We start from the raw sequence: 25,641 nt of genomic DNA, 5'->3' as shown, positions 1-25,641 counted from the left end.
AGAGACAAGTAAGCATTGAGAACTGTATTTTGAACTAGAGCATTAAGCCAAGCGTGTATTCTCAGGTTGTCTGTGAAGCTTCTGTATTTCAAAGTTGGCTTTATCCATAAGAGAATATGATTTGCCTTGCTCTGTTACATGTTTCTAAGAAACAAAGAGCACTCTTGAGGCGGGGATGTAGCTCAGTTGGTAGAGTACTCATTGAGCATGCATGTGGCTCTGTTTGATCCATAATGACCTCTGCACTTAGAGATTAAGGCAAGAGGAATAGAGGTTTTTTGTTTGTTTGTTTCTGTTTTTTTGGTTTTTTTTTTTTTTTTGTTTTTTGTTTTTCGAGACAGGGTTTCTCTGTGTAGTCCTGGCTGTCCTGGAACTCACTTTGGAGACCAGGCTGGCCTCAAACTCAAAAATCCGCCTGCCTCTGCCTCCCAAGTGCTGGGATTAAAGGTGTGCGCCACCACCGCCCTGACTAGAGGTTCAGAGTTGTCTTCACTACATAGTGAGTTCCAGGCTAGCCTGGGCTACACAAGATCTTGTCTCCATAGTAAAAACAAAAAAGCCACTCAGAGGTAACTCTTGAGGTACTGAGATGTTAGTCAGTCAGTTGTAACCACACAGGAATCAGAGGAGGGCAAGATCAGCCTGGTACAGGAAGGAAGTCAGACACTGCTTTAAGTCTTGTCTTAAAAGTGACTAGGGTAGTCCAGAGGAGAGAAGGCTGCTCCAGACAAGAGCAAGATGGGAGGAGATTAAAGAGGAAGAATGAGCCGGCTGTTGGGAAGAGCAGCCAGGAAGCCTGTCTTCTGGAATAGAGGAGCCTGGTTATAGAGAAATGGGCTTGGGTCAGGATGGATCTTAGTCCACAGAGAGTTCCGCCTGAAGATTTACTGATGCTAGAAAAGGCTCCAAGGAGGTCCTTCCTGCTGCTCAGTCTTTCATCAGGGAATAGAGATTAGAGATTAGTTGGTAAGTGGTCCCTGACCATTCAGGAGTTTGCTCATTAAAAGTTGAATGGTTGAAATATGTGAGAAATAAACAGTTAATCCTCAGAGGTTAGTGAAACAGAATAGTTTGGATAAAGCTGGACTGGAAATGGTCCCACTCGTTACACTTGAACCGTATATAGATGCTTCAGTTTATCGTCCAAACTTTAAACTCATTTTCTTCTTCTAACTCTTTCTTGTCTTCTTTAAAGGCAGAAGGGCATCTTGTCCTAAGTAACTTGTGTTATTAACAGTGCTTGGGTTGGGGAGACAGCTCGTTGGCAACATGCTTAGGGCCTGAGTGTGAGCTCTATAGCACCCGTGTGAAAAGCCAGGCAGGTGTTCATGTGCTGGTCTGTGCCACAGTACTGGGATACAAGAGGATGCCTGGGTCTTGCTGGTGAAGCCAGTTTCGCAGAGTCCTTGGGCTCCAAATGAGTGAGGGACCATATTTGAAAAAGTAAGATGGGGGGCCATTGAGGAACACAGCCAGTGTCAGCCTCTGGGCTCCAGTCAAGGTCACACATGTGCATAGGCACACATGGGTACAGACAGATACACAGAATGCTTTGATTGTGGTAGATTCTTTACAAGCATTTCACCGCATCACGATGCTGTTACCCTCTGGCTGCTGGTAGTGGTGTATGTGCTGTATTTTGGGAGGCAGGGGTGAGCTAGTATCCTTTCCTAGCTAATAGCCCCAGCTAGGTACCTGGGGTCACTCTGGACTACTTGACTTTCATCTGTACTGGCACCACTGCAGTCGGCCTTCAGCTCCTGCTTGTTCTGTTTTAATGGACGTCATGGTTTTCTTGCCTGAGTCTTGCAGGACCTAACTGTTCTCCCTCCATCCATCACCACAGCCTTATGCTGAACATAAGATGTGAACAGCATCACCACAGCCATATGCTAACATCTAAGGTGTGAACAGCCGCACATTCAGGGAACCGAGAGGAGATAGAAGAGGGTCCTAAAGAGGTCTGAAAGCCATCAGAGGTGCACAGGGCCCAGACCTCATGGGATCTTGTCAGCTGTAGGAAGAACTTGAAAATAGTTGTGCAGACAGATTTCAGGTTTCATAGTGTTGTGTTCACTGAGGCTGCTGGGAGACTTCTAGAGCCTGTCCTGCCTAGGGCAGCAGCCTGCCTGAGGGGCAGGTTCCCCTCTAGGCTCTGCCAGAGAGGGATGGCCCTCTTTATCTATCATTTCAGGTTTGACTAGTGCTCAACCCTTAACTGCTGTACTTACTTGCCCTCAGGCCAAAAAGGGCAGTGTCTCTGCTAGGCTGGCCCCAGAGTTTGGCGTGCCTATCCGTGGCCTGGGCCTATAATTTGGTGGGTTGGCTGGTTACAAAAATAAAAAGTACGACCTATAACTAAAGCTGAGTGGATTCACTGAAGAGGGAGCTTTTAATTTGCCTGGGCTGTACTTACTGGAGAAGCATGTCTCCTCCCCAGGCATAGCTCCAGGTCCTTCTTTAGAACCTGCTGTAGGGCCCAGTTAGGACTTGTGCACAGTAGTGAGATGTGGGGGCTCTCAGGGAGGTATTTGGAGGAGATACTGGGTTTAACAATAGGCTTGATTTGGTTTCTTAGGAAGTAAACATTCAGTCTTGTCTCTCACATTTGTTTCTCTTGTTTGTATTAACATCCTTCTATTCATTCAACAATATTGAATGTTTTTTGTATTTGGACATTAAGAGAAACAAAGACACTGGCCTCAGAATTCACATTGTTGTTAAGAGAACAGTATGAATGTACAGGTGTATAAAATAACGTCGGTGCCACATAGACAGACAGAGATGGAGAGTAATGGGGATGGTGTTTCAGAAGCTCAGTGTTTTCTGTGACTGAAGAAGAAGTGGGTGAGAAGGTGAAATCTAGATTCCAGCACCCGAAGGTGCCTCTGAGGAAGAGGCTGCCTCTGATAGCAGGCAGCCTGGGTGGAGAGCAGAGGCAGTGTGCCCTCTGGGGCCCAACTGGCTCCGAGTCCCAGGTGGGCCCCAGTCAGAGCCTGTGGTTGTTTTTTCCTGGCTCCAAATGTAGTGTCAACTGTCAACAGGGCTGCAGGGTGCTGATTATCTGTAAATAGACGCTGGCCTTCTCAGGATTTCTCAAGTCTGATTCTCAGGGTTTTCTGAAGTGACTGTCTTCCGGCCAGAGGAGAAATGTAAAAGTGGACCTGGGAAACAGCTGCAGAGGGGACAGTGGTTCCTCCTGCCTGTATCCAGGTGACTTTTCCTAGAACTGAGGGGATTTGAATTTGAATCTTTTTGTTTGTTTCGTTTTCGAAGACAGGGTTTCTCTGCAGCCCTGGCTGTCCTGGAACTCACAGAGATCCACCTGCCTCTGCCTCCTAAGTGCTGGGATTAAAGATGTGCAACACCATTGCCCTGCTTGGATTTGAATCTTAATGCTGCTGTTTTTTAGCTCTGTGACCTTGGACCAGTTCTCAACTCCTTTAAGCCTCAACCTTTTCCCTGTATAGCAGGGGCAATAGTTCTTACCCTGGGGGGTTTTTAAAGGTTAAATGCCATGGTTAAAGGGTCCAAGGAAGTGTCTGCCATAATACGGTGCTCAATAGTAAAAATTATTTTTGAGTCAAGAGTTTGTATGTCCTGGATGATCTCAAACTCCTAAGTGGACAAGGATGAACCTGATCTTCCCACTTCCATCCTCTGAGTACTGGGATCGCAGGCATGCTCCAGACAGTACCTCATGCATGCTAGGCAGGCACTCTGCCACCCAGCTCGTCCCTAACCCAAGCAGGAGAATTCTAAAGGCAGTAAACTTTTGAATCAAGAGTCCTGTATTGGAAGCCAAATGAGAGTATTCAAGAAAATGAATTTCTGGGGTTGGGGAAAGGCCTCAGCAGTTAAGAGCATTCCTTGCTCTTGCAGAGGACCTGGGTTCAACTCCCAACACTCACATAGCAGCTTAAAGCCATCTGTAACTCTAGCTCCAGGGGATTTGATACCCAATTCTGACCCCTGTGGACACTGGGTGCCCACATGGTGTAATGCATATACACAGACAAAGCGGTCATACAGTAACATCCTAAGTGTGAGTTGTTCTTCATGGGTAGAGATTGTGTTTTCTGTACCTCTCAGGTGCAGAAGCACTGAAGTACACACCACAGTTGTCACTTTGCTGTCTGATGTTAGACTAATCATGACTTATCCGCAGGCTTTAGAGACTCCAGGAACCAGGGTGAGTAACCCTTGATTCCCATCAGGCCACCCCTTAGTGCACAGTGTTTCTGATGCAGCCTGAAAGAGTCAGTTAGAGGAACATTCTGAGTTCTGGGGCTTTTGTCAAGGCCAGACAGTATTACACACAGGCTGCTGAGGCTGAGGAGTGTGCTCTGAGTGGACTCTGGCTTGGTATCTGGATTCATTATGTGGGCTAGATATACCCCTTTCTCCTCAGTTCAAGCCTTGGGGATGGTACACTAGGGTGGATGACCCAGAAGATGTACAGCGAGGTTTGTGGTCGTGCTTGCTTTGTTTTTACTCACCTCTCCTGAGCATGACCCTCACAAGACACTCATAGTCCGCAGGCCCTGCCAGGTTGGGCTTGTGAATCCTGTTCTTTTTGAAGTGCTCCCATCTACATGCAGATTGTGTTTGGGTGCATCTGCCATGAGTTCTAGATTAATAGTCCAGTGGCAGCTCCTAATTGCTTCCTTTGGGTTTTTTAATTACTGCTGGCCTGGTGGGTTACTAAGGAATTAAGAATCTCCTGTACATTTATAGAGCAACAGGTTCTGGTATGTTCCCAAAGTATTTCTCTGTCATTTCCCCAAAATATCCATGTTAAAATGTGTGAACATAACCTTTGGACTTGACGGGTGGCCAGCTGAAGAGCATCAGGGGCATTTGGCCTCTCGGTTGACTCCTTCCCAAGAATTGTGCCAACCAGCTAGTCGTTGTTGCTGTGGGTGCTCAGAGAGCGTCAAGGCGACGTCAGGAGGATGCTGTAGCCACATTGCCGCTACCTACCACTCTTCTCGCCTGTTTTTCTTTTTTTTTTTTTTTTGGTTTTTTTTGAGACAGGGTTTCTCTGTGTAGTCCTGGCTGTCCTGGAACTCACTCTGTAGACCAGGCTGGCCTCGAACTCAGAAATCCACCTGCCTCTGCCTCCCAAGTGCTGGGATTAAAGGCGTGCGCCACCACCGCCCGGCCTCGCCTGTTTTTCAAAGCAAGGATGTGAAGATTCCCTTCAGTGACTCTGAAGCAGTGAGCTGAAGGTGCCGGTTTGCCATCTAGTCTGCCCAGACACAGGGACAGGGACATTTCAGCCATCAAAGGCTCAGCAGGCATTTATTGAGGGCTTAGAATTGTGTTAATTGCCATTGGACTAAAGATGACTAAGATAGTGTCTACCCCAGGAGCTCAGGCTGGAGGGGGAGCCAAACTCACAGAACGTGTAATTACAGTATGTAGTTAGGTGAGGCTTTTGTATAGATTGGCTGGAAACATGAGTATAGTGCTGGGGGAACATTGCCTGCAGGAGAACATCCCTGTTGGCTGGTGGGCTAATAGGATTTGGACAGAGCCTAGGACAAAGAAAGCCCACCAGATAGAGGGGACAGCATGGTCCGAGACATGAGAGGGAACAGAGCTGATGTGCTCTGAGAGTCTTTTCAGGGCAGCTCACTGCTGTTGTGTAGTGCAGGCTGCAAGCAGTGGGAAATGAAGCTTTGGATATCACAGAGAAGGAACTGTACCTTATGCGTTTCCAAGGGAGTGTCACAGTCAGGTTCTGAGTTTCATGTAGGTCAGCCCCATGAGTCCCCCAAGAAGTCAGCAATGAGGGGAGTTGAATACTGTATGACGATGGTGGGAGGCACAGTGGGACCAGAGGACAGATGAAATTCTCAGGACACAATTAAGTTTGACACTGAGAGCGTGGAGACAAGACAGTGAGATTTCTAGCTTGCTGGATTAGTTAAGTGGAAGTTCCTTTAGCTGACAGAACACAGAACAACCTGAGAATGGTGAAGTGGTGAGGCCTGAGACATATGAAGGCACAGAACCAGATGTGGGCATAATATCTACTGGGAAGCTGAAGATTTACCAGTAGATCTCAAAAGAGATACTGGGGACAGAACTGTATATTTGAGAGCCACTAATGTATTAGTCAAGTAAAACCTGATTGGTTTATTTTCCCACAGCCGAGCCCTTCAGGAACTGGGAGGGAAACTTAGAGGACTTAGTGTCCCAGGGAGCAAAGCAGGTATGAGAATAGAGAGGAGGCTGAGGAGCATGATTGACAGATGAGTCCTAAGGTTTACGGACCACAGGTGGAACTGGAGGAAGTCAAAGACAGCTGGGAAAGTGAGGGATTTGAGGTATACCAGGAATGCTGGAAATCTGGTGACATCTTCCCCTAATCTCTACAGATAACCAAACTGTGACCTGACAAGCTGAGTGGAATCCCAGATTTCCCGCTGTTCTGGTAGTATGGCAGCTTAGTCAGCTTCTGTCCTGCCTGTCTGTGGAATGCCTGATAGCATGTGTGAAGCTGTTCTCCCCTCCAGAGTGGTTGGCTTGCAGGAGATAATGGACTCGTCCCTGTATTAGCTGTTGGACTACATTGTATTCCTATTTTGCAGATGGGAAATCAGGCACAGAAAATTGATAACTTTCTTAATATCTTATGACAAATGTTTTAAAACAAATGACCCAGATTCATGATCGTAGTCAAAGTCTTCTGACCAAGATTCAAATCTGTATCATATCTTGCTCCCAAAGCCTGAGCCATTTTGTGTTTTGTTTGTTTTCAGGAAAGATCTCAGAGCCAGTTCCTGGCTCAGAGATCTGCTTGCCTCTGCCTCCTGAGGGAGGCCTAGGATTAAAGGTGTGCCACATGCTGCTAAGCACAGCCTGTGCTATGTAAAGTCTGAAATGTTACTTGGCTGTAAGACCTTGCTGTGTCTAAGAGGACAGCTTCTTTGTCTTGTTCTGCATAGTAACTCTTACTGAGAAGCTTTGAAGGCAGAGACACATGTCTTTGCCCTGCCTTGCTCAGATGGTTTCACTCAGTCTTGCTAGGCAAAGAAGCATTGCTTAGAAATCAAAGCTGTCAGACAAATCTAATGGGACCTTCCTGAGTTAGAAATGGAGTTCCTCCATCCTCCTTCACTAAAGCTCATGGCAGGACACGGTAGAAGACTCTGTATGTTGGAAACTGCATGTCTGTGCTTAAATTTGGGTTCTAGTACTTTCCCTTTTTTCCCCTTCCTCCTAGTTTTTTACTTTTGGGGGTAGTGGTGATGATGATGGCAGTGGTGATGGCAGTGATTCAAGACAGAGTTTCTCTGGGTAGCCCTGGCTGTCCTGGAGCTCCATATAAACCAGGCTGGCCTCCAACTTACAGATCCATCCTCCATCTCCCGAGTGCTGGAATTAAAGGCCTGCACCACCGTGCTCAGCTGGCTCTATTACTTTGGTCTCCAGTTCTTCCTGGGTTACAGGTGAAGGAGCATTTGCTGCAGGGATTGCTGAGGGCAGTCAGTGAGATAGTCTGAGACAAGTGCTGTTATGAAATGCTTGGGACTGCATCCCTTCTGATCTCTAACCCTGAGAAAGTATGCCACCTGGGGTCCCTCACACTTCTGTGAGGTCTCACTGTGTAGTCCTGCTTGGCTAGGAGCTTGCTATGTATACCAGGCCTCAAACTTAACAGATCTACCTGCCTCTGCCTCCCTAGTGCTAGGATTAGGATTAGAGATATGTCACCTCATTTAGCCAGAAGTTACTCCTTATAAGATCTCCTTATTTAATTTTTAAAATGCCACATTTACATTTAATTTTTTTTTATGTATATGGGTGTTTGTGTGTGCGCACCATGTGCTTGCCTGATACCTGAAGAGGCCAGATGAAGGCATCAGATTGAAACTGGAGTAACAGATGGTTGTAAGTCTCCATTTGGGTTGAACCTGTATCCTCTGGCAGAGCAGCCAGTGCTCTTAACCACTGAGCCCTCTCGGCAGCCCCTCAGGGTCTCTCTAGACTATAGGGAAGGAATTCTTATTAGGCCAAATACAGGGCGGTATTCTCTTCTAGTTGGATGCTCCAGTGAAATTCGTTTTGTTTTGTTTTTGTTTTGTTTTTCAAGACAGGGTTTCTCTGTGTAGCCCTGGCTGTCCTGGAGCTTACTCTGTAGACCAGGCTGGCCTCGAACTCAGAAATCCACCTGCTTCTGCCTCCCAAGTGCTGGGATTAAAGGCGTGCGCCACCACTGCCTGGCTTGCTCCAGTGAAATTCAAAAACACTGGGACAACTAAAGTGAGAGGTGGGTGGCTGTGACCTCTGTCAGGCTGTGGCTTTGAAGACACAAGGGGTGACAGCATTGTAAGACTGCTCAGAGGTTAAGATAGATTGAGCTCATTATAGTTCCTTCTAAAGAGAATAGAAGCCGGAGGGAGCCACTGTGGACATGCCTCACTTAAGAGCCATTCAAAAAGCAAGGAGAGACAGAGGGCTTGGACTGCCTCTTCCCAGCTCTGTGACATGTGACAGACATGTGCCTGGACTGGGCCTCTTTTTACCCTTCTGTAAAGCAGGAGTCATGCCCTCCCACATGTATTTAGAAGTAGGAAGGGATTCATTAAGTTTTATGGCTGGATAATAAGCTCCTGGATTTATTATGAGACTCCTGGAAAGTCAGAGCTGGGCCAAGGCGAGTGCCCTGGATGCTGGAGTGCTGCCTCTGTCAGCCTCTCTAGACGTTCTGGACCGCCCACAGACTGACCAGGTTTCTTCTGCATATGCCACACAGTGCGTTTCTGTGCTAAGTCCACACCCTCATGGAGTGAGCGTACTGTCTACTTCAGGAAGTCATGTAAAAGGTGAGCAATGAATAACTTGGGAAAACAATTTTTTTTCTCTATGAAATCTTATAAAGGGATTATCAAAGTGCCTGGTGCCTAGCCCAGAGTAGATGTTTATAAAATGCAGCTTCCCCTTTCTTTGTAAATATACAAGAGTTTCTGCAAGGCAAACAGATTTTCTGGGCTGGTGAGATGGCTCTGTGGTTAAATGATCTGTATTTGATCCCTGGAACATACATGGTAGAGGGAGAAAACAGATTTCAGAAAGTCGTCCTCTTATTTACACACATACATACATACACACTTGCACACAATAAATGTAACAACCTGTGTTCAGCCTTGCACAATGTGGTGTATAAGGTACTTAGGGTGTTGAAGGAAGATTGAGGCTCCATAGGAGCTGTCACCTGTAGCCTCTTGCTGTTATCTGTGTTCAGCTCCACAGAGTTCCTTGACATCGATGTAGATGACAAGTCCTTGGGCAGTGTCTCCTTTGAACTGTTTGTAGCCAGAGTTCCAAAGACAAGAAAAACTTTTATGTTCTGAGCATTGAATACAGAGGACTTGATTACAAGGGTCTCTCTTTTTACAGAATGATCCCAGGTTCATGTGCCTGGATGGTGACCTCATACTCTAGTGGCATTGGCTGTAAGTCCGTCTACAGGGAGACACTGAGGTTGAAAACATCATTCTGAAGCATGCAGGCCCTGGCATCTTGCTCATGGAAAATGCTGGACCAGTGATAATAGTTGTTACTCTCTCCTGTTAAGACTGAGTAGTTGGGGCTGGAGAGATGACTCAGAGATTAAGAGCACTGACTATTCTTCTAGAGGTTCTGAGTTCAATTCCCAGCAATTCCTCCCACACGGAGGCTCACAACCATCTTAATGGGATCCAATGCCCTTTTCTGGTGTGTCTGAAGACAGCGACAGTGTACTCACATAAAATAAATACTGAGTGGTTGAGTGGCAGAGCCCGTGGGAAGGAAGCCATAATGCTCATGGAAGCCATGCAGTGCTTAGGGTCCAGGTACAGCAAGAAGACAATAATTGCTAACATTGGACTGCTCTGTCTGACACATCTGATATGTCAATTACTAGAATTGTTGGTAATTAGTTTAACTAAAATTAATGATTTTGACTCATTCAATTCATTAGACACATTTGACATGTGTCAGACAAGTCATTCCTTTCCATAGCTCTGGAGGGAAACCCTCCACGCCACCTACTTGAGATATCTTGATGCTTTGTTTTGTGTGTGTGGTTTTACTTTGTTTGTTTGTTTTTGAGATGGTTTATATTTTGTAGCCCTGGCTGTCTGGGAACTTGTTATGTGGATCAGGCTAGCCTTGAACTCACAGAAATCTGTATGCCTCTCAAGTGCCATGGCAAAGACTTGCACCCTGTGCCCCAGCCTCTCAGTGCAATTCTCTAGGCTCCATATTTCTCTTAGTCATCTCTAGGCAGATGGACTGTAAAGTTCAGGATTATGAATGAAAACTAAGAGAAGACATCTGAACATAATTGCTAGCAGGTAATAAACCCTACAGAAGCTCCAAGGAATAGTATACAGAGGTCTGGGTTGTTCCTGGGTGGGAGGGTTCATAAGGAAAATTATAATTCCCCAGGTCAGCCCTGGAAGGCACACAGGTGAGCAAGAGGGCTAAGGCACTTCCTTGTCTCAGGTGCTATATAGGATGAAGTTCAGGAAGGATTTGGGGTCAGATCTAGACTGCAGTTCCAGTGCTTTCAGTATTTACTTTGTGACCCCAGGCAAGTTCCGTAGCCCTTTTAAAAATTGTAAAACAAAGAAAGCAGTCTCTATTTTGCAGGGATGTTGTAAGAGTTAGGTGAAGTAAAACACCTCGCTCATGACAAGTTCCTCACTAAATGTTAGCTTTGGTCATTATTACTATTTAATTTAAATAGTAATAGTATTTAACAAGTGGCCTTGTTGCAGTGTGGTATTCTTTCACACACCTACTGATACACAGTCCTGACCTAGGGCGTGACCATCTTCTCTAATACTTTGCCTGACCATCTTCTGATTGATGTTCAGTACAGAATCCTGACATTTTTCTTCCAGTAATCCCTGCTTGCTTCCTTATCTAATTAGATGCTATCTCCCAGGGATCCCTTGGACAAGATTGGCCTCTTCCTCAGCAGAGCCAGCCACAGCTCACCCTAGTTTTCTGTTCAGTGTTGCCTCAGGATATAGGCTTGCCACAGATAGTAGTCACTCCTTGTTTATTCCACTATTCCCAGATTCTAGTTTAGTACTTGGGTGTGTAGTTTCATTGGTAGATGTTGACATTAAAGCCTAAGTAAAGTTTGCATTATGTATAACGTTACGTGGGTTCTCATGTAGATGTTTAAGTATTCTAACTTAACTTCCCCAGCCCCCCATAGCAACTCTTCAAGGTAGGCACTACTCCTATCTCCATTTACACATGAGGAGATTGGGTCTCACAGACGTGAAATTCTTTTCCCAAGGATTCACAAGCCCTGAGTGGTGGAGCCGTGTATTTCCAGGGGTGTCAGGGAGACTCATCCTACAAATGTTTATTGAGCATCTAAGAAAGAGTGAGGGAACATTAAAAAGAATAGATGTTTGGAGACTGTTGGGGAACCTCTCACTTAGGGAAGATTTGCTAGAAGAGGCAGGATCTGGCCTGCTGTGAGCTGGAGGAGGGGCGAGGCCATGGTGTCAGGGAAGAGCACACATAGTGGCAAGAGGAAGAGGAGTATGTCCTTGGAACATTGGAATTTGCTCAGTCTTCACTGAGTTGGTGGTGACTCCTGTGCTCTAGCAGGCTATAAAAGTGTGACTCTGGCTAAAGAGAAGGAAAGGGATGGGAACAGGCTTAGTTAGGACTTGAACTGAGACTCTGAATGAGACCCAGGAGCTTACTGAGGGAAAAATAGCCTAAACAGAAAGTTTGTTGAGCTGTTAACACAACAGAATGCTTTCTGTCCTTGAATAACCAGGGGAACAGAACAGGACCAGAACCAGAAACCCCGAGGGCCCTGGTGAGGGCTAGGCACCAGTCAGTGAGCACTGGCATGTCTCGGAGTAGAGGCAAATGCTTGCTTGCTTTTAGGGATTCCTGTTCTAGTTTGTAAACAGAGGAAGTGAAGGAGAAAGTAGGACTATATGGGATGTGTTCAGTCTGCACTAATGGCCATGGCATTAGTAACCAGGGGTTTCCTTTCCTGCCCTCCCTCCCGGCCCGTCCATCTCACCTTTCTTTGAGAGATTCTTGCTGAACTGCCCTGACCCACAATCCTCCTGCCTCATCATCCCAAGTAGCTGGGATTACAAGTGTGTGCACCATGGCCTGATGGCAGTAACAACAGCAGTTGCTACTTTTAGTTTTTCTTTCTTCAGTCCTAGCATTTGTACCTGGAGCCTTGTGCCTGCTGGGCAAGTGCTCTACCACAGCACCGAATCCCTGGGCTCAGGCAGTTTCCTCTTGTTTTGCTATATAGACCTCAATCTCAAAGTCGTCTCTCTTGGTTCAAAATAGCTGCCAAAGTTCAGCCACTGTCTTTGTGTTTAACAGGAATCTCTTTAATGCTTCTTCTCAGAGACTTTGTACACTACTGTTTACGTTCCACATGGTCATGCAGCCATACCTAAGTGAAAGAGGAAAGGCTAATCATTACTTAGGGAACTAAACATTGCTGAGGAGGATGAGAAGTTGGGGGATAGCGAGGAGGACTTGACTGGGTCATCTTTACATGTAATTATTTGGGAGTGTGATTTGTGACCAATTTGAATTTTGAGACCGGTAATCATGGGTAAGTGGGATTTAGAAGACCAAGGAAGTGTTAGCCACAGGTAAATCCTGGGGCCAAGAAATAGCAAGAGGGCTTGTTGCTTGAGAGCCCAAAGGGAAAGCTGTTCAGAGATGCTGGGAGGAGCTTAGCTCTTAGGATCTTCTCGGGTAAGATTTGAGGAGCACCTGGCCAAGGTCTTGTGTTTTGTAAATGATAAGGAGCCAGAGTATTTCTGACTCAAGAAAAATAAGGATTTATCTTGTGTGTCGGGTATTTGAAAGTTTCATGCCCAACCTTGGGAAGAGGAAAGTATCTGTGGACTGAGGACAGGGAGGGAAGCTGGAGGCAAAAGGCCTTGTAAAGGAGATTCACTGCAGCTCAGTGAGAGAGCAGCTGTGTTGGGGAGACAGAGGGATGTGACCCCAGAAATGATTGCCTGAGGGTGGTGCTCGCCTCTTTGGGCCCAGGGAGTCCCAGGAAAAGAGAGAGGACCCTGGTGAGCTAACGGAGAGTGGCAAGCTGTGCCCAAGACTCCTTGGCTTTACAAAACCTGTCATCCCCGTTGGAATAGTTTCCATTCTCCGTAACTGGGGAGTGTGTGGGTCTGGCTAACCACGAGGAGGGGCTGAGGAGCCAATGGGTGGATCAGGTTGCTGTGGTGGTGGTTTCTTAGGGCCAATGGTTCAGTTGGAAGATGACATCAGCAGTTTTGTCTGGAATTGGGTATTCTCAACTGGTAGGCCGAAAGCTGACCTTAACTGTGGGCTACAGGCTAGCTGTAGAAGTTACCTGTAGCAGGTGTAAGAGCAGTAGTAGGCAGAGGGTAGTAGAGCCTGTGGCTTTCTTGGTACTGCGGGCATGGTCACTTTCCTTTGCCTTCTCAGCATCCAATAAGGGAATCCTCCAAGGTGACAAAGAGGCCTGGGGGTGATATAATTGTTGGAAAAAGTCATTTCTTTGCTTGAGTGGGCTGGCCTTCTAGGACCTTTCTTGGTCTGATTTGCCTGGTGTGAATTGCAGAGCTCAGCTGGAGACATCTGGCGAATGCATTGCTTTTTCCTCCAGGCTGCTTCAGGACTTGGCCCATAACTGCTCAGCAAGTCACTCTGGTTATAGAGTCATCAGTGGCCACAGGAGCGTGTTCTCCAGACATAGCTCTGTGCTGGCAGCTTGTTTCCAAAATGATGGCTCCAATGAAAAGAAATCCAGAAAGGCAGACTTAAGTCACTGCAGACGCTTAAGTCACAGAGAAGCACACCCACTTTTCTGATGCCATTAGGAGCCCTGACAACTTCCCTTTATGTCTAATAGTATCTCAGGCTTCGAGAAGATGTTGGAGAGCTGTGCGCTCTGCATGTGCTCCTGTGCATAGGGTCCCTCTTTAAGGGAGTGAAGAAATGGGTTGGGGGTTGGGTCACTGTACTATTGAGCTTATGAAGTTGGGCAGAAAAGGGCTGGAGTTTCATTGTCCAGGGAGGTGGCTGTTGGCCTCCCTGCTTCTTGATTTAGAATACTGCTGGCCAGGGGGCTGTCTGGATGCTTGCCCCACGCAATCACGCCAGTCAGGGAGCTAGCTGTCTGTGCTTTGAGTGCCTGCCCTTGGCCCCTCCTATGATTCTCTTTCTGGAGTGGGGCTCTTGTCCAGAATCTTTTGTCCCTGACTCCATCTTGTTCTCTGAACCCCTGCTCTGGAAGGGCAGAGGAAGTGGACAAGAGGAGTAATACTGAGCTTTGTTTCCCAGGCTTGGTAGAGAAGACTGGATTCTGGGTCAGTGAGAGCCACAGTGAGTCTGCCTATCCATGGGTTTCATCTCCACCCCTGCACTACCCCAGCCAGTCATGGGCTTGGGGAAAGTGTGGGTGTTTGAAGGGGCTGCTGTGTTTCCTATGTCTGGATTTTCTACTGTTAGCTCCTGGACCTTTGATCAAGCTCTGATTTGTTTCCTTTTGACAGGATTGCAGTTTTGGGGGTGTTGGGAGGGACCGTGCTGAAACAGTGAGATAAACAGTAATGCAGAGGTGGCAGCAGCATGGTCGGGTGGGGCTGGCCAGGCAGCCCGCTGTCTGGGCGGGCTGGGTGGTGGAGGACTCCTGCCCAGCACACTGGCCAGCTGGCTCGCGTTAAAGCACTGACTGAAAATAGCTCTCATTGTCTGGGAGCTGCTACTGCAGCGGGGCTGGCTGTGGCTGCCAAGAAGCCAAGGTAGGAGGGGCTGAAGCCTCCTACCTTTGAGCTCTCATCCTCTGGTAGCATTGCCCAGCTGGCCACAGCTGTGCCCATTGACAGTCAATGGGGCCACGATGAAGGTGGCTGGGCTGTTCCAAACACTGTCCTACTGATGCCTGGTCATGGGCCTTTGTGCTTTGTTTTGCCAGCTTTGTCACTGGCATTGGGGACGACTTGGTTGGTGAGGTAGGGATCCCATTAGGCGTACAGGCTGGGAATAGCGGTAAGTCCTCCTGCAGCATCCTCCTCAGCTTCCAAGATTTTCTTCTTTACCATGTTCCACCTCTGCTCCTTTGTCCACTGTGTTCATGGACAGATGCCAGGGAGGCCTTAGTGGCACCTGCATCTAGGGGCACAGCAGCATGTTGAGAAGCACATGGTCCCCAGGAAAGCCCTTTGTGTACCTACACGGAAGCTCTAGACTCAACTATCCAGGAATCTCCACCCCATAGCCCAAGCACAGGGCCTGGAGTGTCCAGCTTAAAAAACTATGTGGTGTCTGCAAGAAAAGACGTCAATGAGATCACTGACTCTGTTTTTGCTAAGAGTAAATACCATTTGTAGCCCATTTGTAGCTGTCCCCAAAGTCCTTTTCCAAGTGAAGTTTCTGATGCTTCTGGTGTGTCTCTAGGAGCTATACCATTTTTGTGTCCATTCCTAGATTCGTCTTGATCCACTGAGACCAGAAGAAGCAATGTAGCAGGGAATTATGGGTGCTTCCTATTTCTCTATGCTGGGATTTCCCCAGGCTTGGCTCACAAAGACCGACAGAGTAGTGGTGAGTCCCAGAGTGGGCATTCCACTTTTAAGGAAACGTCAAGCACATGGTGTTTCCCTTTTCTTGCAGTGGGAAAGAAATGAAAAAAGTGGACTTGGGGGTGCAAGGCAGACGGGAAAGGAACCTCAGCACAATTCCTTCCTCCTTCCTGGCGTTTCTGAGATGGACAAGGGTCAGGTTGGGGGAAGTAAGGAGACCTTGTCGGAGGAATACTTACTTACATAAGCCCCCAAGTGGGAAGCGAGGAGAGCAGCAGGTCCTCACCTCTCACGTCTTCCTTGCTCTGAGGCATCTTGCTGCTTACTCCAACTTAGAGATCAGTATTCAGAGCTATTTTGAGTTTGGTTACATCGTCCCCTTCTCTTATCTCCTATTGTGACTGTTTTGGCTGAAATTTATCTCCCTCCCTCCTGGGAGTAGGGGGGTGTCTCTCCCCTCCCCCAAAAGTGGTGATGTTTAAATTGTTCCTAGTCTTAGAGGAAATCAGAGAGAGATTAAAAAGGGTTCAAAGGATTATGCTGTAGTTTCAGTGTTGAGAAACAGTTGCTGAAGGACGAATAGGAACAGACACCAAATACCACACAGGCTTTCTAGGAAGAGAGTGGATTTTTGCCAGTGCCCATCATATTCCAGATGTGTGCAGGTGTAAACTGCTCATCATCTGATGCTCAAAAAGCCCTGTGAGGTGGTAAGATTAGCTTGATGAGTGAGTTCAGAGGGCTTGAAAGCTCTGACATGCCCAAGTGGATCCAGGGCACTCTGGCCCCACAGCTGGCACCCTCTGCTACCTTTCTGTTCAGCAACACCTGATCAGGGACTTAGCTCTTGCCTCTGAGAGCCCAGTCTCCAAGGAACCTGAAGGAAAAATGCTGGTGATCAGGCTTCCAACTGAGTCTAGAACCCTGCCAGGTTTAACTCCTGGATGTCTCTGGGAGCCAGGAAGTTGGCTTCCTCTGGACATTGGACAGATTTATACATATTATCAGGTGGAGACAAGAGTCTTCGTGCTCTTTCTTATCTGGCAGGAAGAGAACTGCCTGGTCCTCTGCCGTAGCTACTGCCTCCCACCCGCCAGTTAGTACTTTGCTCTGTGAGACTGCTGGAGGTTGTGGGTTTTTCTTTACCCATCTCCTTCCCATTACACTTTTCAGCCCTGACAAAGCTGGGGCCATTGTCCAGAAATGCCACGGAAGCTTCAGACAGGATGCGGGCCTCTGGTTAGGGCTGCTTCATGCTTTGCCACCTATTTCCACATGGCAAGGGCTCATCTCCTCTGAGGGTCCTTGATGTGTCATCTGTGTTTTTAAGATAGGAACCCAGAGGGAGGGGGCGGGGATGACTTTGCTCAGTCTCAAAGCCTGGAGAGAGCCAAGCATTTCTTCACCAGCGCACCTGGCAGGGAGATGGGAAGCCGCCGCAGCCCGTAGTGGTTGGCCAAAAGAGGAAGTCGATGTAGACGGGATGTGATGTCTATTACAGTAGCAGCAGACTATTCCTGCTCTGTGGCAAGTTTTGAAGTTTTCATTGCTGTGATGAAACACCATGACCAAAAACGCAGCTGGAGGAGGGGAGAGACCATTTCACTTCCACTTCACATCACAGTACGTCATCACAGGGAACCAGGGCAGGGTCCCTCTGTCTGGAATACAGATATACCCTTAGCACACACCTTTAATCCAAAACAATGAAGGTGAAGTTAGTCTATAGAAGGAAACACCCATGTTTAAAAGTGATGTCTAATCTGGTGGCAGACAAAGTGACATCACGGAATAGGATATGCCCAGCTGTCTCAGGAAAGAGGAAAGGGAAGCTATTTGAGGAGCAGTGCAGAGAAAAAGAGAGACTGTTTTCCTGGGAGTGTTGTACAGAGACAAGTTGCAGAGAGAACAAGCTAGACACAGGTGAAGACAGAAGGAGCCAGAAGATAGGAACAGATTGCTTAGAGTTAGTTGGAGGCCAAGCAGAGCAATTCAGGGGAAACTGACAGAAGCCAGATTGAGTCAGTCAGCCTGGAGAGGAGTTTGAGCCAGAACAGCTGAGTTGAACCAGCCAGCCAGAGTTTAGAAAGAAAAAGAAAGGGTGAGCTTATCCAGCAGTAAGTCTCAGAGGCTGGAAACATTCTAGGACTAGTTAAGATTGTATGGAGCTAGAAGCTTCCAGGACTAGGCCTAGGTTAACAGAGGCAGTAAGCTTCAGAGACAACAGTTACGTCAAGAGAATAAAAAAAATACATCAAGAGAATAAGAAATACTTTTACAGGCACCGATACAGAGGTCATGGAGAAATGCTTACTGGCTTGCTCCTTGTACGCTCAGCCTGCTTTATTATGGTACCAGGACCACCTGTCCAAGGGTGGCAGTGAGGGGACCCTTAATGCATCAGTCATTAAGAAAAATGCCCCCACAGGTTTGCTCACAGGGCAGTCTGGGTGGGGACATTTTCTTAAGAGAGGGTAGTTCTCTTCTCAAATGACTCTAGCTTGTGTGTGTGTTTTAAAGGCAGACAGTGGTGCACACCTTCAATTCCAGCACTCAAGAGGCAGAGGCAGGCAGATCTCTGGGTTCAAAGCCATTCTGGTCTGTTTTGAACCCCTACTCCCCCCCCCCCCCAAAAAAAAAAAAGAAAGCCAGTACAACTAGCATTTTTCTTCCACAGGAAAAAATAGGGAATTATTTTCCTGGCTGAGACTTGGAAGCAGTGTCGTTAGATGACATTGCTGTGCCCAGGATGAGTAGAGCCTGGGATGCTCCTGGAGACTCTTTGCTGAGTTTTCTCTTAGGTTCAGCTGGTAGCAGCCTCTCCCCACAGCTGGGTAGGCCAAGGCAGTTCTGGATCTGCCTTTGACCTTTGTGTCCCTGTTTGTTCTATAATCCACACAGACATAGACCATCAGCAAAGCAGCAGCTCCAGAGGGATGGGTTGTGTTTGCCCAGATGTGGGGAAGCTGCAGCCCGTTGTGTAGTTCAGGCAGACTCCTTGGCAGCACACACAAACATGGGAAAGTTTTGATGAGGTTGTCATTCCTTTCTTTCTCTGGCCATTCTTGTCTCTGTCATCCTAACTTCTTTCTTTGTACATGCTAACTGGAGGCTTCGACCTGCTTCCTGTGTTTGGACTGTAATGATTCTGTTTTCAGCCAGGACATGAGCCCACTGTTCCCAGGGCCTGATAGCCGTCAGCTCATCATTGACTTCTGTCTATGAATGTGTGGAGAGGAGGAGTCTGAACGTAGACTGAGTCCTTGGGGTACGATGAGCGTACACATGGCATAATGGTGTGTGTGAGATAAGTGCATGACGAATAGATTGTGACAGAAGTAAATAATATGTAAGGATTTTCCTGTTGGTCCCTCCAATAGAATATCTGTCTCCAGGACTGTTTTGTCCTCAGAGATCCTGAATACAGCATTCGTGTAAGGATAAGGATCCATGGGCTGGACGGGGGTCAGGGGTGGGGAGGTAAAGCCAGCGGTTAGGTTCGGGTTACCAGGGAGTGAAAGCTGGGTTCTATGTGTAGCAGGTAGAGGTGAGAGGAAGGCATTCCAGAGGCACCTCAGATGGGGCATCTTGTTTGAGTCACAAGTGGGGTCTGCAGGTGCTGTGATCTGATCAAAGTGTCAGACTATATTAGAAGCAACGTTGTGACCTAGAACAAAGGCAGCCATGACTGTAGGGGACATCTGACTGAAGAGAGAAGGGGGCAGACACGGCTGCAGGGGGCACAGGACGGAGGCTTATACCTTGTACAGGCAGAGTTCGGCCTACCTTGCACTGCACTGCCTATTTATTCAGTACACAATAGTGAGCAAAATAAAATGATTCATGGTCTAGCCTTCAGTATTGTATATTAGGGTGCCCCAAGGTGTCTGGATAGTGCCGTGTAATGGTTAAATGGAGGGGTAATTAGTACCAAGTAAGTTGCTACTGCCTTTTAAAATTTTAAAGTTTCATAGATATTTTTTCTAAAATATGTGAGTGGTTCTCAGATTATGGCAGAGAAGCAAGCTGAAAGAGGCTTCCAGAGTTTTGACCTGTCTTATGCTAAGAAGTGCCTTTAGGTGCTGTTCTTGCAGATAACCCAAGCACCTCCCTCAGGCAGCTCCAATAGCTGCCTACAGCAGCAGCTCCAGAGGATCTCATGCCCTCTCCTGGACTCTGAAGTGAAGCCAGCATGTGTGCGCACTCACACACACATACACACACAGACATACACAAACTTTAAAATAGTAAAAAAACAAACAAACAAACAAAAAAAAAACTAAAGAAAAAACAACTTTTATTACATATAGAACCTTTTTGTTTGTTTTGTTTCCCAAGACAGGGTTTCTCTGTGTAGCCCTGGCTGTCCTGGAACTCATTCTCTGTGTAGACCAGGCTGGCCTCAAACTCAGAAATCCGCCTGCCTCTGCCTCTTCAGTGCTGGGATTAAAGGCGTGCGGCACCACTGCTCTGCACGTGCAGTAGTGCCTTCTGCAGCATGACTTATGTGTATGTGACATATATGTGGAATGGTAAAGAAAGCTTTGTAACATTTTTACGCTTCCTACTTGCAGTGGGGCTTGATGGCTTCTATTTAAATCTTGTTTGCATTTGTAAGTATTTTGTGTAGGTGTGGGGGGTACCTGTGCCACGATGTCCTCAGAGGTCAGGAGACAGCTTGCAGGAGTTGGTTTTTCTCTGCTCTGGGGTATAAACTCAGGATAGACTTGGAAGCTGGCAGTGAACACCTTCAGTCATGAGCCATCTCACTGGCTATTAGTTCACAGTTTAAATAAGGGTAGTTTTCACACTAGATTGATTCCATGTCCTTTAGTTTGAAAAATATTGTTCAACTAAACTTGACAATTACAGCGGGGAGAGAGGAAGAGTGCCTCCCTCCATGGTAACTTTGCCGCAGCTGTAAAGGGGAGGAGGGAAGCTCACACCTCCCCTGCCCTCCGCGTGCGGGTGTGGTGGGAGCACTCAGCTTGTTAACTCAGATTCTCTCCTCAGAGTTCTATGAACCTGCCTCCTGACAAGGCCCGGTTGCTGCGGCAGTATGACAACGAAAAGAAGTGGGATCTGATCTGTGACCAGGTATGAACTTGGCATGAGCTTGGTAAGATCAGGAGGTACAGTCTGTGTCTGCCTCGACAAAACAGTAAGGCCAGAGTTGATTGCCATGCTGACAGGACCTGCCTTGATTTAGCAGAGTAGGTTGCCTTGGTTTCTAGGGGCTGCCAGGCTGAGACAGCTGGTAGCCTGTATGCCCACGAGAGGCTGCCCAGTGAACAGTGATGTCATGGTGGTTTGTGCAGGATCAGCTGTGGGCAAAGTGAGCCGTTTTCTCACCAAAGTTTGTCCAGCTCAGGATTGTGGCTGGGCTTGTAAGCTATGCTGAAGGACCCTCTTACTCTGGCGCAGACATGACAAATAGGTGGGTTCGGGGTGGGGGTGGGGGTGCTGCTTCTATCAGCCACGGACTTTTAGGAGGAGATGTCCTTGTTCTCCTTGGTTCGGTTCTGAAATATCACTGTAGCCAAGGAGTGCAGCTCTCCTTGTGTGGATAGTATTTAGAACTGAGCAAGAAGAAAAAGTATTACTTTGCTGAGAACCAAGATATTATAACACTCACTGCCTGGGTCTGCACACATGTGAAGGTCACAGGTCAAGAGGCTTTGACTGCGGGGCTCCGTATGGTTTTGGTAGGTCTGGAAGGACTGGCACGGAGTATGGGCGCTGTGTTCATGAGGCACTCAGCTGCTGAGCTTTGTCAGAAACAGATGTGTTCTTTCTTTTCAGGCTCTGAGCAAAACCATAATAGCTGGTGTTGGGGGGGCTGATTACCTGTTAGGAGCCCCACACATACTGAAATATCTCAGTTAATCTCACAAAAACCCCTGAGTAAGGTGTAAGGTGATTTCATTCAAAGAATCCACGGCCAGATTGGGCCAAGACAAACAGGTGCTGGGTCTTTATTAGTTATTTTCTTCTGCCATGGCTTATGCTTTCCCTGAGCCAGTAGAACTTGGTCCTGAGGTCCACGTTCACACCAGAAAAGGACTGTTTCCTTAGGCTCCGCGCTAAGCACTGAAGTTGGAGAACAGCAACCCTTTGGTAGTAAAGCTGTTTACTAGATAAGTTCTGTCTTTTTTAGGTGACATCATTTTAGTTTTTCTTGGAGTCCTTTGTTTGTTTTTAGGTCCGACTCCTAGCATTATGCATTCTCCTAGACCCCTTTATGCATTTCTTCCCCTGAGCTCTTCAGGGGGCTTCTGTTGGAGGTCTTTATAGGACCAGAATGCCAAGGGGTTTGCTGAGATTCCTCATGGGTAGACCTGAGTAGCACTCTGTGTGGAAAGGTGTTGAGACGTAGCCCTGCTGAGAACTTCATTTGGTCACTGGGCTCCAGTTCCTGGGCAGAGAGCAGATAGTGTACTTACTCTGAGTGCCAGCAACACAGCAAAGCCAGCTGAGCCCCAGCTGCAGAGGTTGGAGCTACAAAAACTAGATTCTTTGAGACAAAGCTCCCCTCCCTGTGGCTTTCCTAAGTGTCAGTTAGTCAGTCACGTATTTGCCTGAGGTACTAATCACAGCTCTGTAGTCCTGCATCTTAGCAAGCGGTACACTCTTAAAATAGCTCCTGACATAAAGCACTTTAGGTGTTAGGGAGCACTGGATGGAAGAGGAGACTGCAGCTGCAGGTGAGGTGTGCCTGAGGGTCGTCAAGGAAGGGGACGTAGGGTTGACGATGTTAAGGGACAACTGGAGGCCGAGTTCCCTCAAACTGAACACCGGAGGCATTCTCCTTCCTTAGCGCCCTCCATGAACACGCCTGTGTTCTGTGTGTATACATGTAGCGCCCTCCATGAACATGCCTGTGTTCTGTGTGTATACATGTAGCGCCCTCCATGAACATGCCTGTGTTCTGTGTGTATACATGTAGCGCCCTCCATGAACACGCCTGTGTTCTGTGTGTATACATGTAGCGCCCTCCATGAACACGCCTGTGTTCTGTGTGTATACATGTAGCGCCCTCCATGAACATGCCTGTGTTCTGTGTGTATACATGTAGTGCCCTCCATGAACACGCCTGTGTTCTGTGTGTATACATGTAGCACCCTCCATGAACACGCCTGTGTTCTGTGTGTATACATGTAGTGCCCTCCATGAACATGCCTGTGTTCTGTGTATATACATGTGCATTTTTCTTTCAGGAAAGATTTCAAGTGAAGAATCCTCCCCACACCTATATCCAGAAACTCCAGAGCTTCTTGGACCCCAATGTGACACGGAAGGTGAAGTACAAGGCAGAAAGTCCCTTCGTAGTCCTGTGGGTTTGGGCATAAACCTTTTGTCTTGGGACTAAGTATTTTGACATTGATTTTTGAGTAATGAGAATAATGGGAGTTGAATATCTGGGCTTTGAGGCCTAAAGTGACTGTCCAGTGCTAGAGAGAAGTCTGTAATTGTACCCCCTGTGTTTTCTTTTCTGCTCTTTTATTTATAGTATAAAATTGGAGAGCTGGGTATAGTAGTGTTTGCCTATGATATACTTAGAAGACTGAGGCAAGAGGATTGTTGGTTCCAGGCCAACCTGGGCTACATAGCAAGATGCTGTATACCTCTTCCTCAAACAAACAAACAGGGTTGATAGAGGAAGGTTAGAGAGATGACTCAGCAGTTAAAAAAAGATGCTGTTTTCCCAAAGGATCCAGCCTCAGTTGCCAATATCCAGTGTCTTACACCTCTTGTAACTGCAGTTCCAGGAACTCCAGTGTTGTCTTTTGGCCCCTTTAGGCAGTACATGCATGTGGTCCATTAGACATACATGCAGGCCAAACACTCATACACAAATTTATAAATAAATAAAATCAAGAGAGAGGGGAGGGCAGGCATGATGGTGCATGACATCATCCCATCACTCAGGTGGCAGAGGCAGGGAGGTATCTGAGTTCAAGGCCAGCCTGGTCTACAGAGTGAGTTCCAGGACAGCCAGGGCTACACAGAGGAAACCCTGTCTTGGAAAAGAAAAATGGTTGACAGGGAATGTATATCAAGTGACAAAAGATTCCATGTTTGCAGAAGTTCAGGAGGAGAGTACAGGAGTCAACTAAGGTCCTACGGGAGCTGGAGATCTCACTTCGCACCAATCACATTGGGTAAGTCAGGCTGCCATCCGCCTCTCCCTGACACCAGACATTTACTCCCACACAGGTTTGGGTGCCCTTTTTTGGTTTATCCTTCCTGCCATGAAGCAAGGTTGTCCCTTGAATAGCATCTGGCTCTACAGAGCTTTAGACATGCCATTTCTGGCTTTTTTACCCTTCCGTTCTGCCAGCTACTGACCGGTTACTTCTGGCAAGCTTGGGGCCTCTCTTGGGGTCCTGTGGCTTTGACTGGAAGACATTCTCATAGCAGCTGAGACTAGAGTCTGCCTGTGGTCTGGTACTGGGCCAAGAGAGGCCCAACAAAGGTTGGGATGTGAGAATGTATTCTATTGAACAATGAAATTAATTCCTAATTGGTGACTAGTTAGACTTTTTGGTGTACCAATTACTTATTTTTTGAAAGAAAATAATCTTTGTACATGAGCAGAAGAGGCTTCCTGAAGCACCAGAGATTTAAGACAGAGAGGGTCAGGCGTTGGATGTCTCCTGTGCGTACAGATCCTAGTGCTGCCAGTGTGTTGAGCGGGCCCCAGGGTCTGTGTGAATCTTTCAGTCTGAGCGGGGAACCAGGGGTTGCTGAGGAAGCTGAGGGCTAATGCATGAGGGTCAGGGAGAGCACAGTGCCTCTGTCTTTCGAAGCTGTTCCAGCAAGAGTAAGAAAGAGCTGAAAAGAGGGACCACGCAGAAAGGACAGTGAGCTAAGACTGCTGCTCTCCAGGTGGGAGTGCCTCAGTGAGGGAGCAGTGATCCCTGAGCTTCCTGAGAGTAAGGTGGAAAGAGCCACTGACATCACCAGCTTTTCCTCTTCTGTCAAGGCAGCAGCCTTCTTGTCTGCCCCTGAGCCTGATGTACCCAGAGCTCTTTAGAGGGAGACGATCTCTGTATGTATGTAGCCAGCTGCAGCAGCACACAGAAGGGAAGCAGCACAGGAGAGAACAGGAAGGGACAGTTCCTGGTGTTTGGGAACTGTGCTGTGGTAGCCAAAGCATGGCATCCACACCACAGTCATCTGACCCGACATAGAAAGCCACCGAGAGAAGTGTGGCCAAACCCCCTGTTCCCACTACCACCCCTCAGAATCTCACAGAAGGAAAGCTAGGAGACTTCATCACTTAGGCTCTGGTTGTGGTTAAGAGGGACACTGTGGCAGTCCTGAGCACCCCACGGGGCCTCTCTCAGGCCTTGCTGTCTTCTCTAAGTCCTGCTATAATTGGTGTGAGCATGGGGGTCTGCTCTCTTTAGTAGAGGACCACAAAGAAACAGTCCCCTGTGGTTAGCATCGTTCCCAGGCCCCAGGGCTTCTTGTCATTGGCTTACAAGTTTGAGGTCTAGACCCAGCCCTTGGTTCCCATGGAAGAGCTAAGCCAGTGCCATCTAATCTGAGGCCTCCCTAGATAGCTCTATGAGGAAGGCAGGATCCTTCTCTTGAGGAAGCCTGTCAGGCTCGTCAGGGTGGAAGGAGGCCAGGACAAAGAGAGAAGGAGATCCTGCTTTGGTCACGGCCTGCTGGACAGGGTCCTGCGGGAGTGAGATTGGCGGTGTATGGGGTCTCTCCCTCTGGGGTGAGGCTGCCCCAGCAGGATTCCAGGGCCCTCTAGCTCTTGTGGTTTGTATTGGTTTTCTGCCTTGTCAAAGTGCCCTTTAACCTCCCCTCAAAGTGTCAGGATCCCTAAAATAGCAGTGTAGACTCAGACAGGAAATGAGAAGGGGGTGGGGAGCTGGACTGCAGACAGACAGGAAATGGGAGGCCTGTCGGCCCCCAGAGAGGAAGCTAACTTAAGGCAGCTCCAGTGTCAGCTTCTGCTGGAGCTTTGCTGGCAAATCAGCCAAGCCTGGTGCTCTAGCGCCAGCCTCTCAGCTGTGGGTGTGGCTAGCCAGGATGGAGCTGG

General features: G+C 47.7%; 1 protein-coding gene across 1 annotated transcript in view; it reads left to right on the top strand.

Moving 5' to 3' along the window:
• Fmnl3 (formin like 3) overlaps nucleotides 1–25,641 on the top strand; it is a 52,525-nt gene that overhangs the window by 10,844 nt on the left and 16,040 nt on the right. Inside the window, 3 exon segments of the mRNA XM_076912063.1 lie at nucleotides 20,595–20,678; nucleotides 22,799–22,879; nucleotides 23,667–23,743. Coding sequence (XP_076768178.1) covers nucleotides 20,595–20,678; nucleotides 22,799–22,879; nucleotides 23,667–23,743 — 242 coding nt within the window.

The sequence above is a fragment of the Arvicanthis niloticus genome, chromosome 13, assembly GCF_011762505.2.
Source record: "Arvicanthis niloticus isolate mArvNil1 chromosome 13, mArvNil1.pat.X, whole genome shotgun sequence".
In the NCBI taxonomy this organism is placed as follows: Eukaryota; Metazoa; Chordata; class Mammalia; order Rodentia; family Muridae; genus Arvicanthis; species Arvicanthis niloticus.
This window is presented reverse-complemented; position numbering and strand designations above follow the sequence as displayed.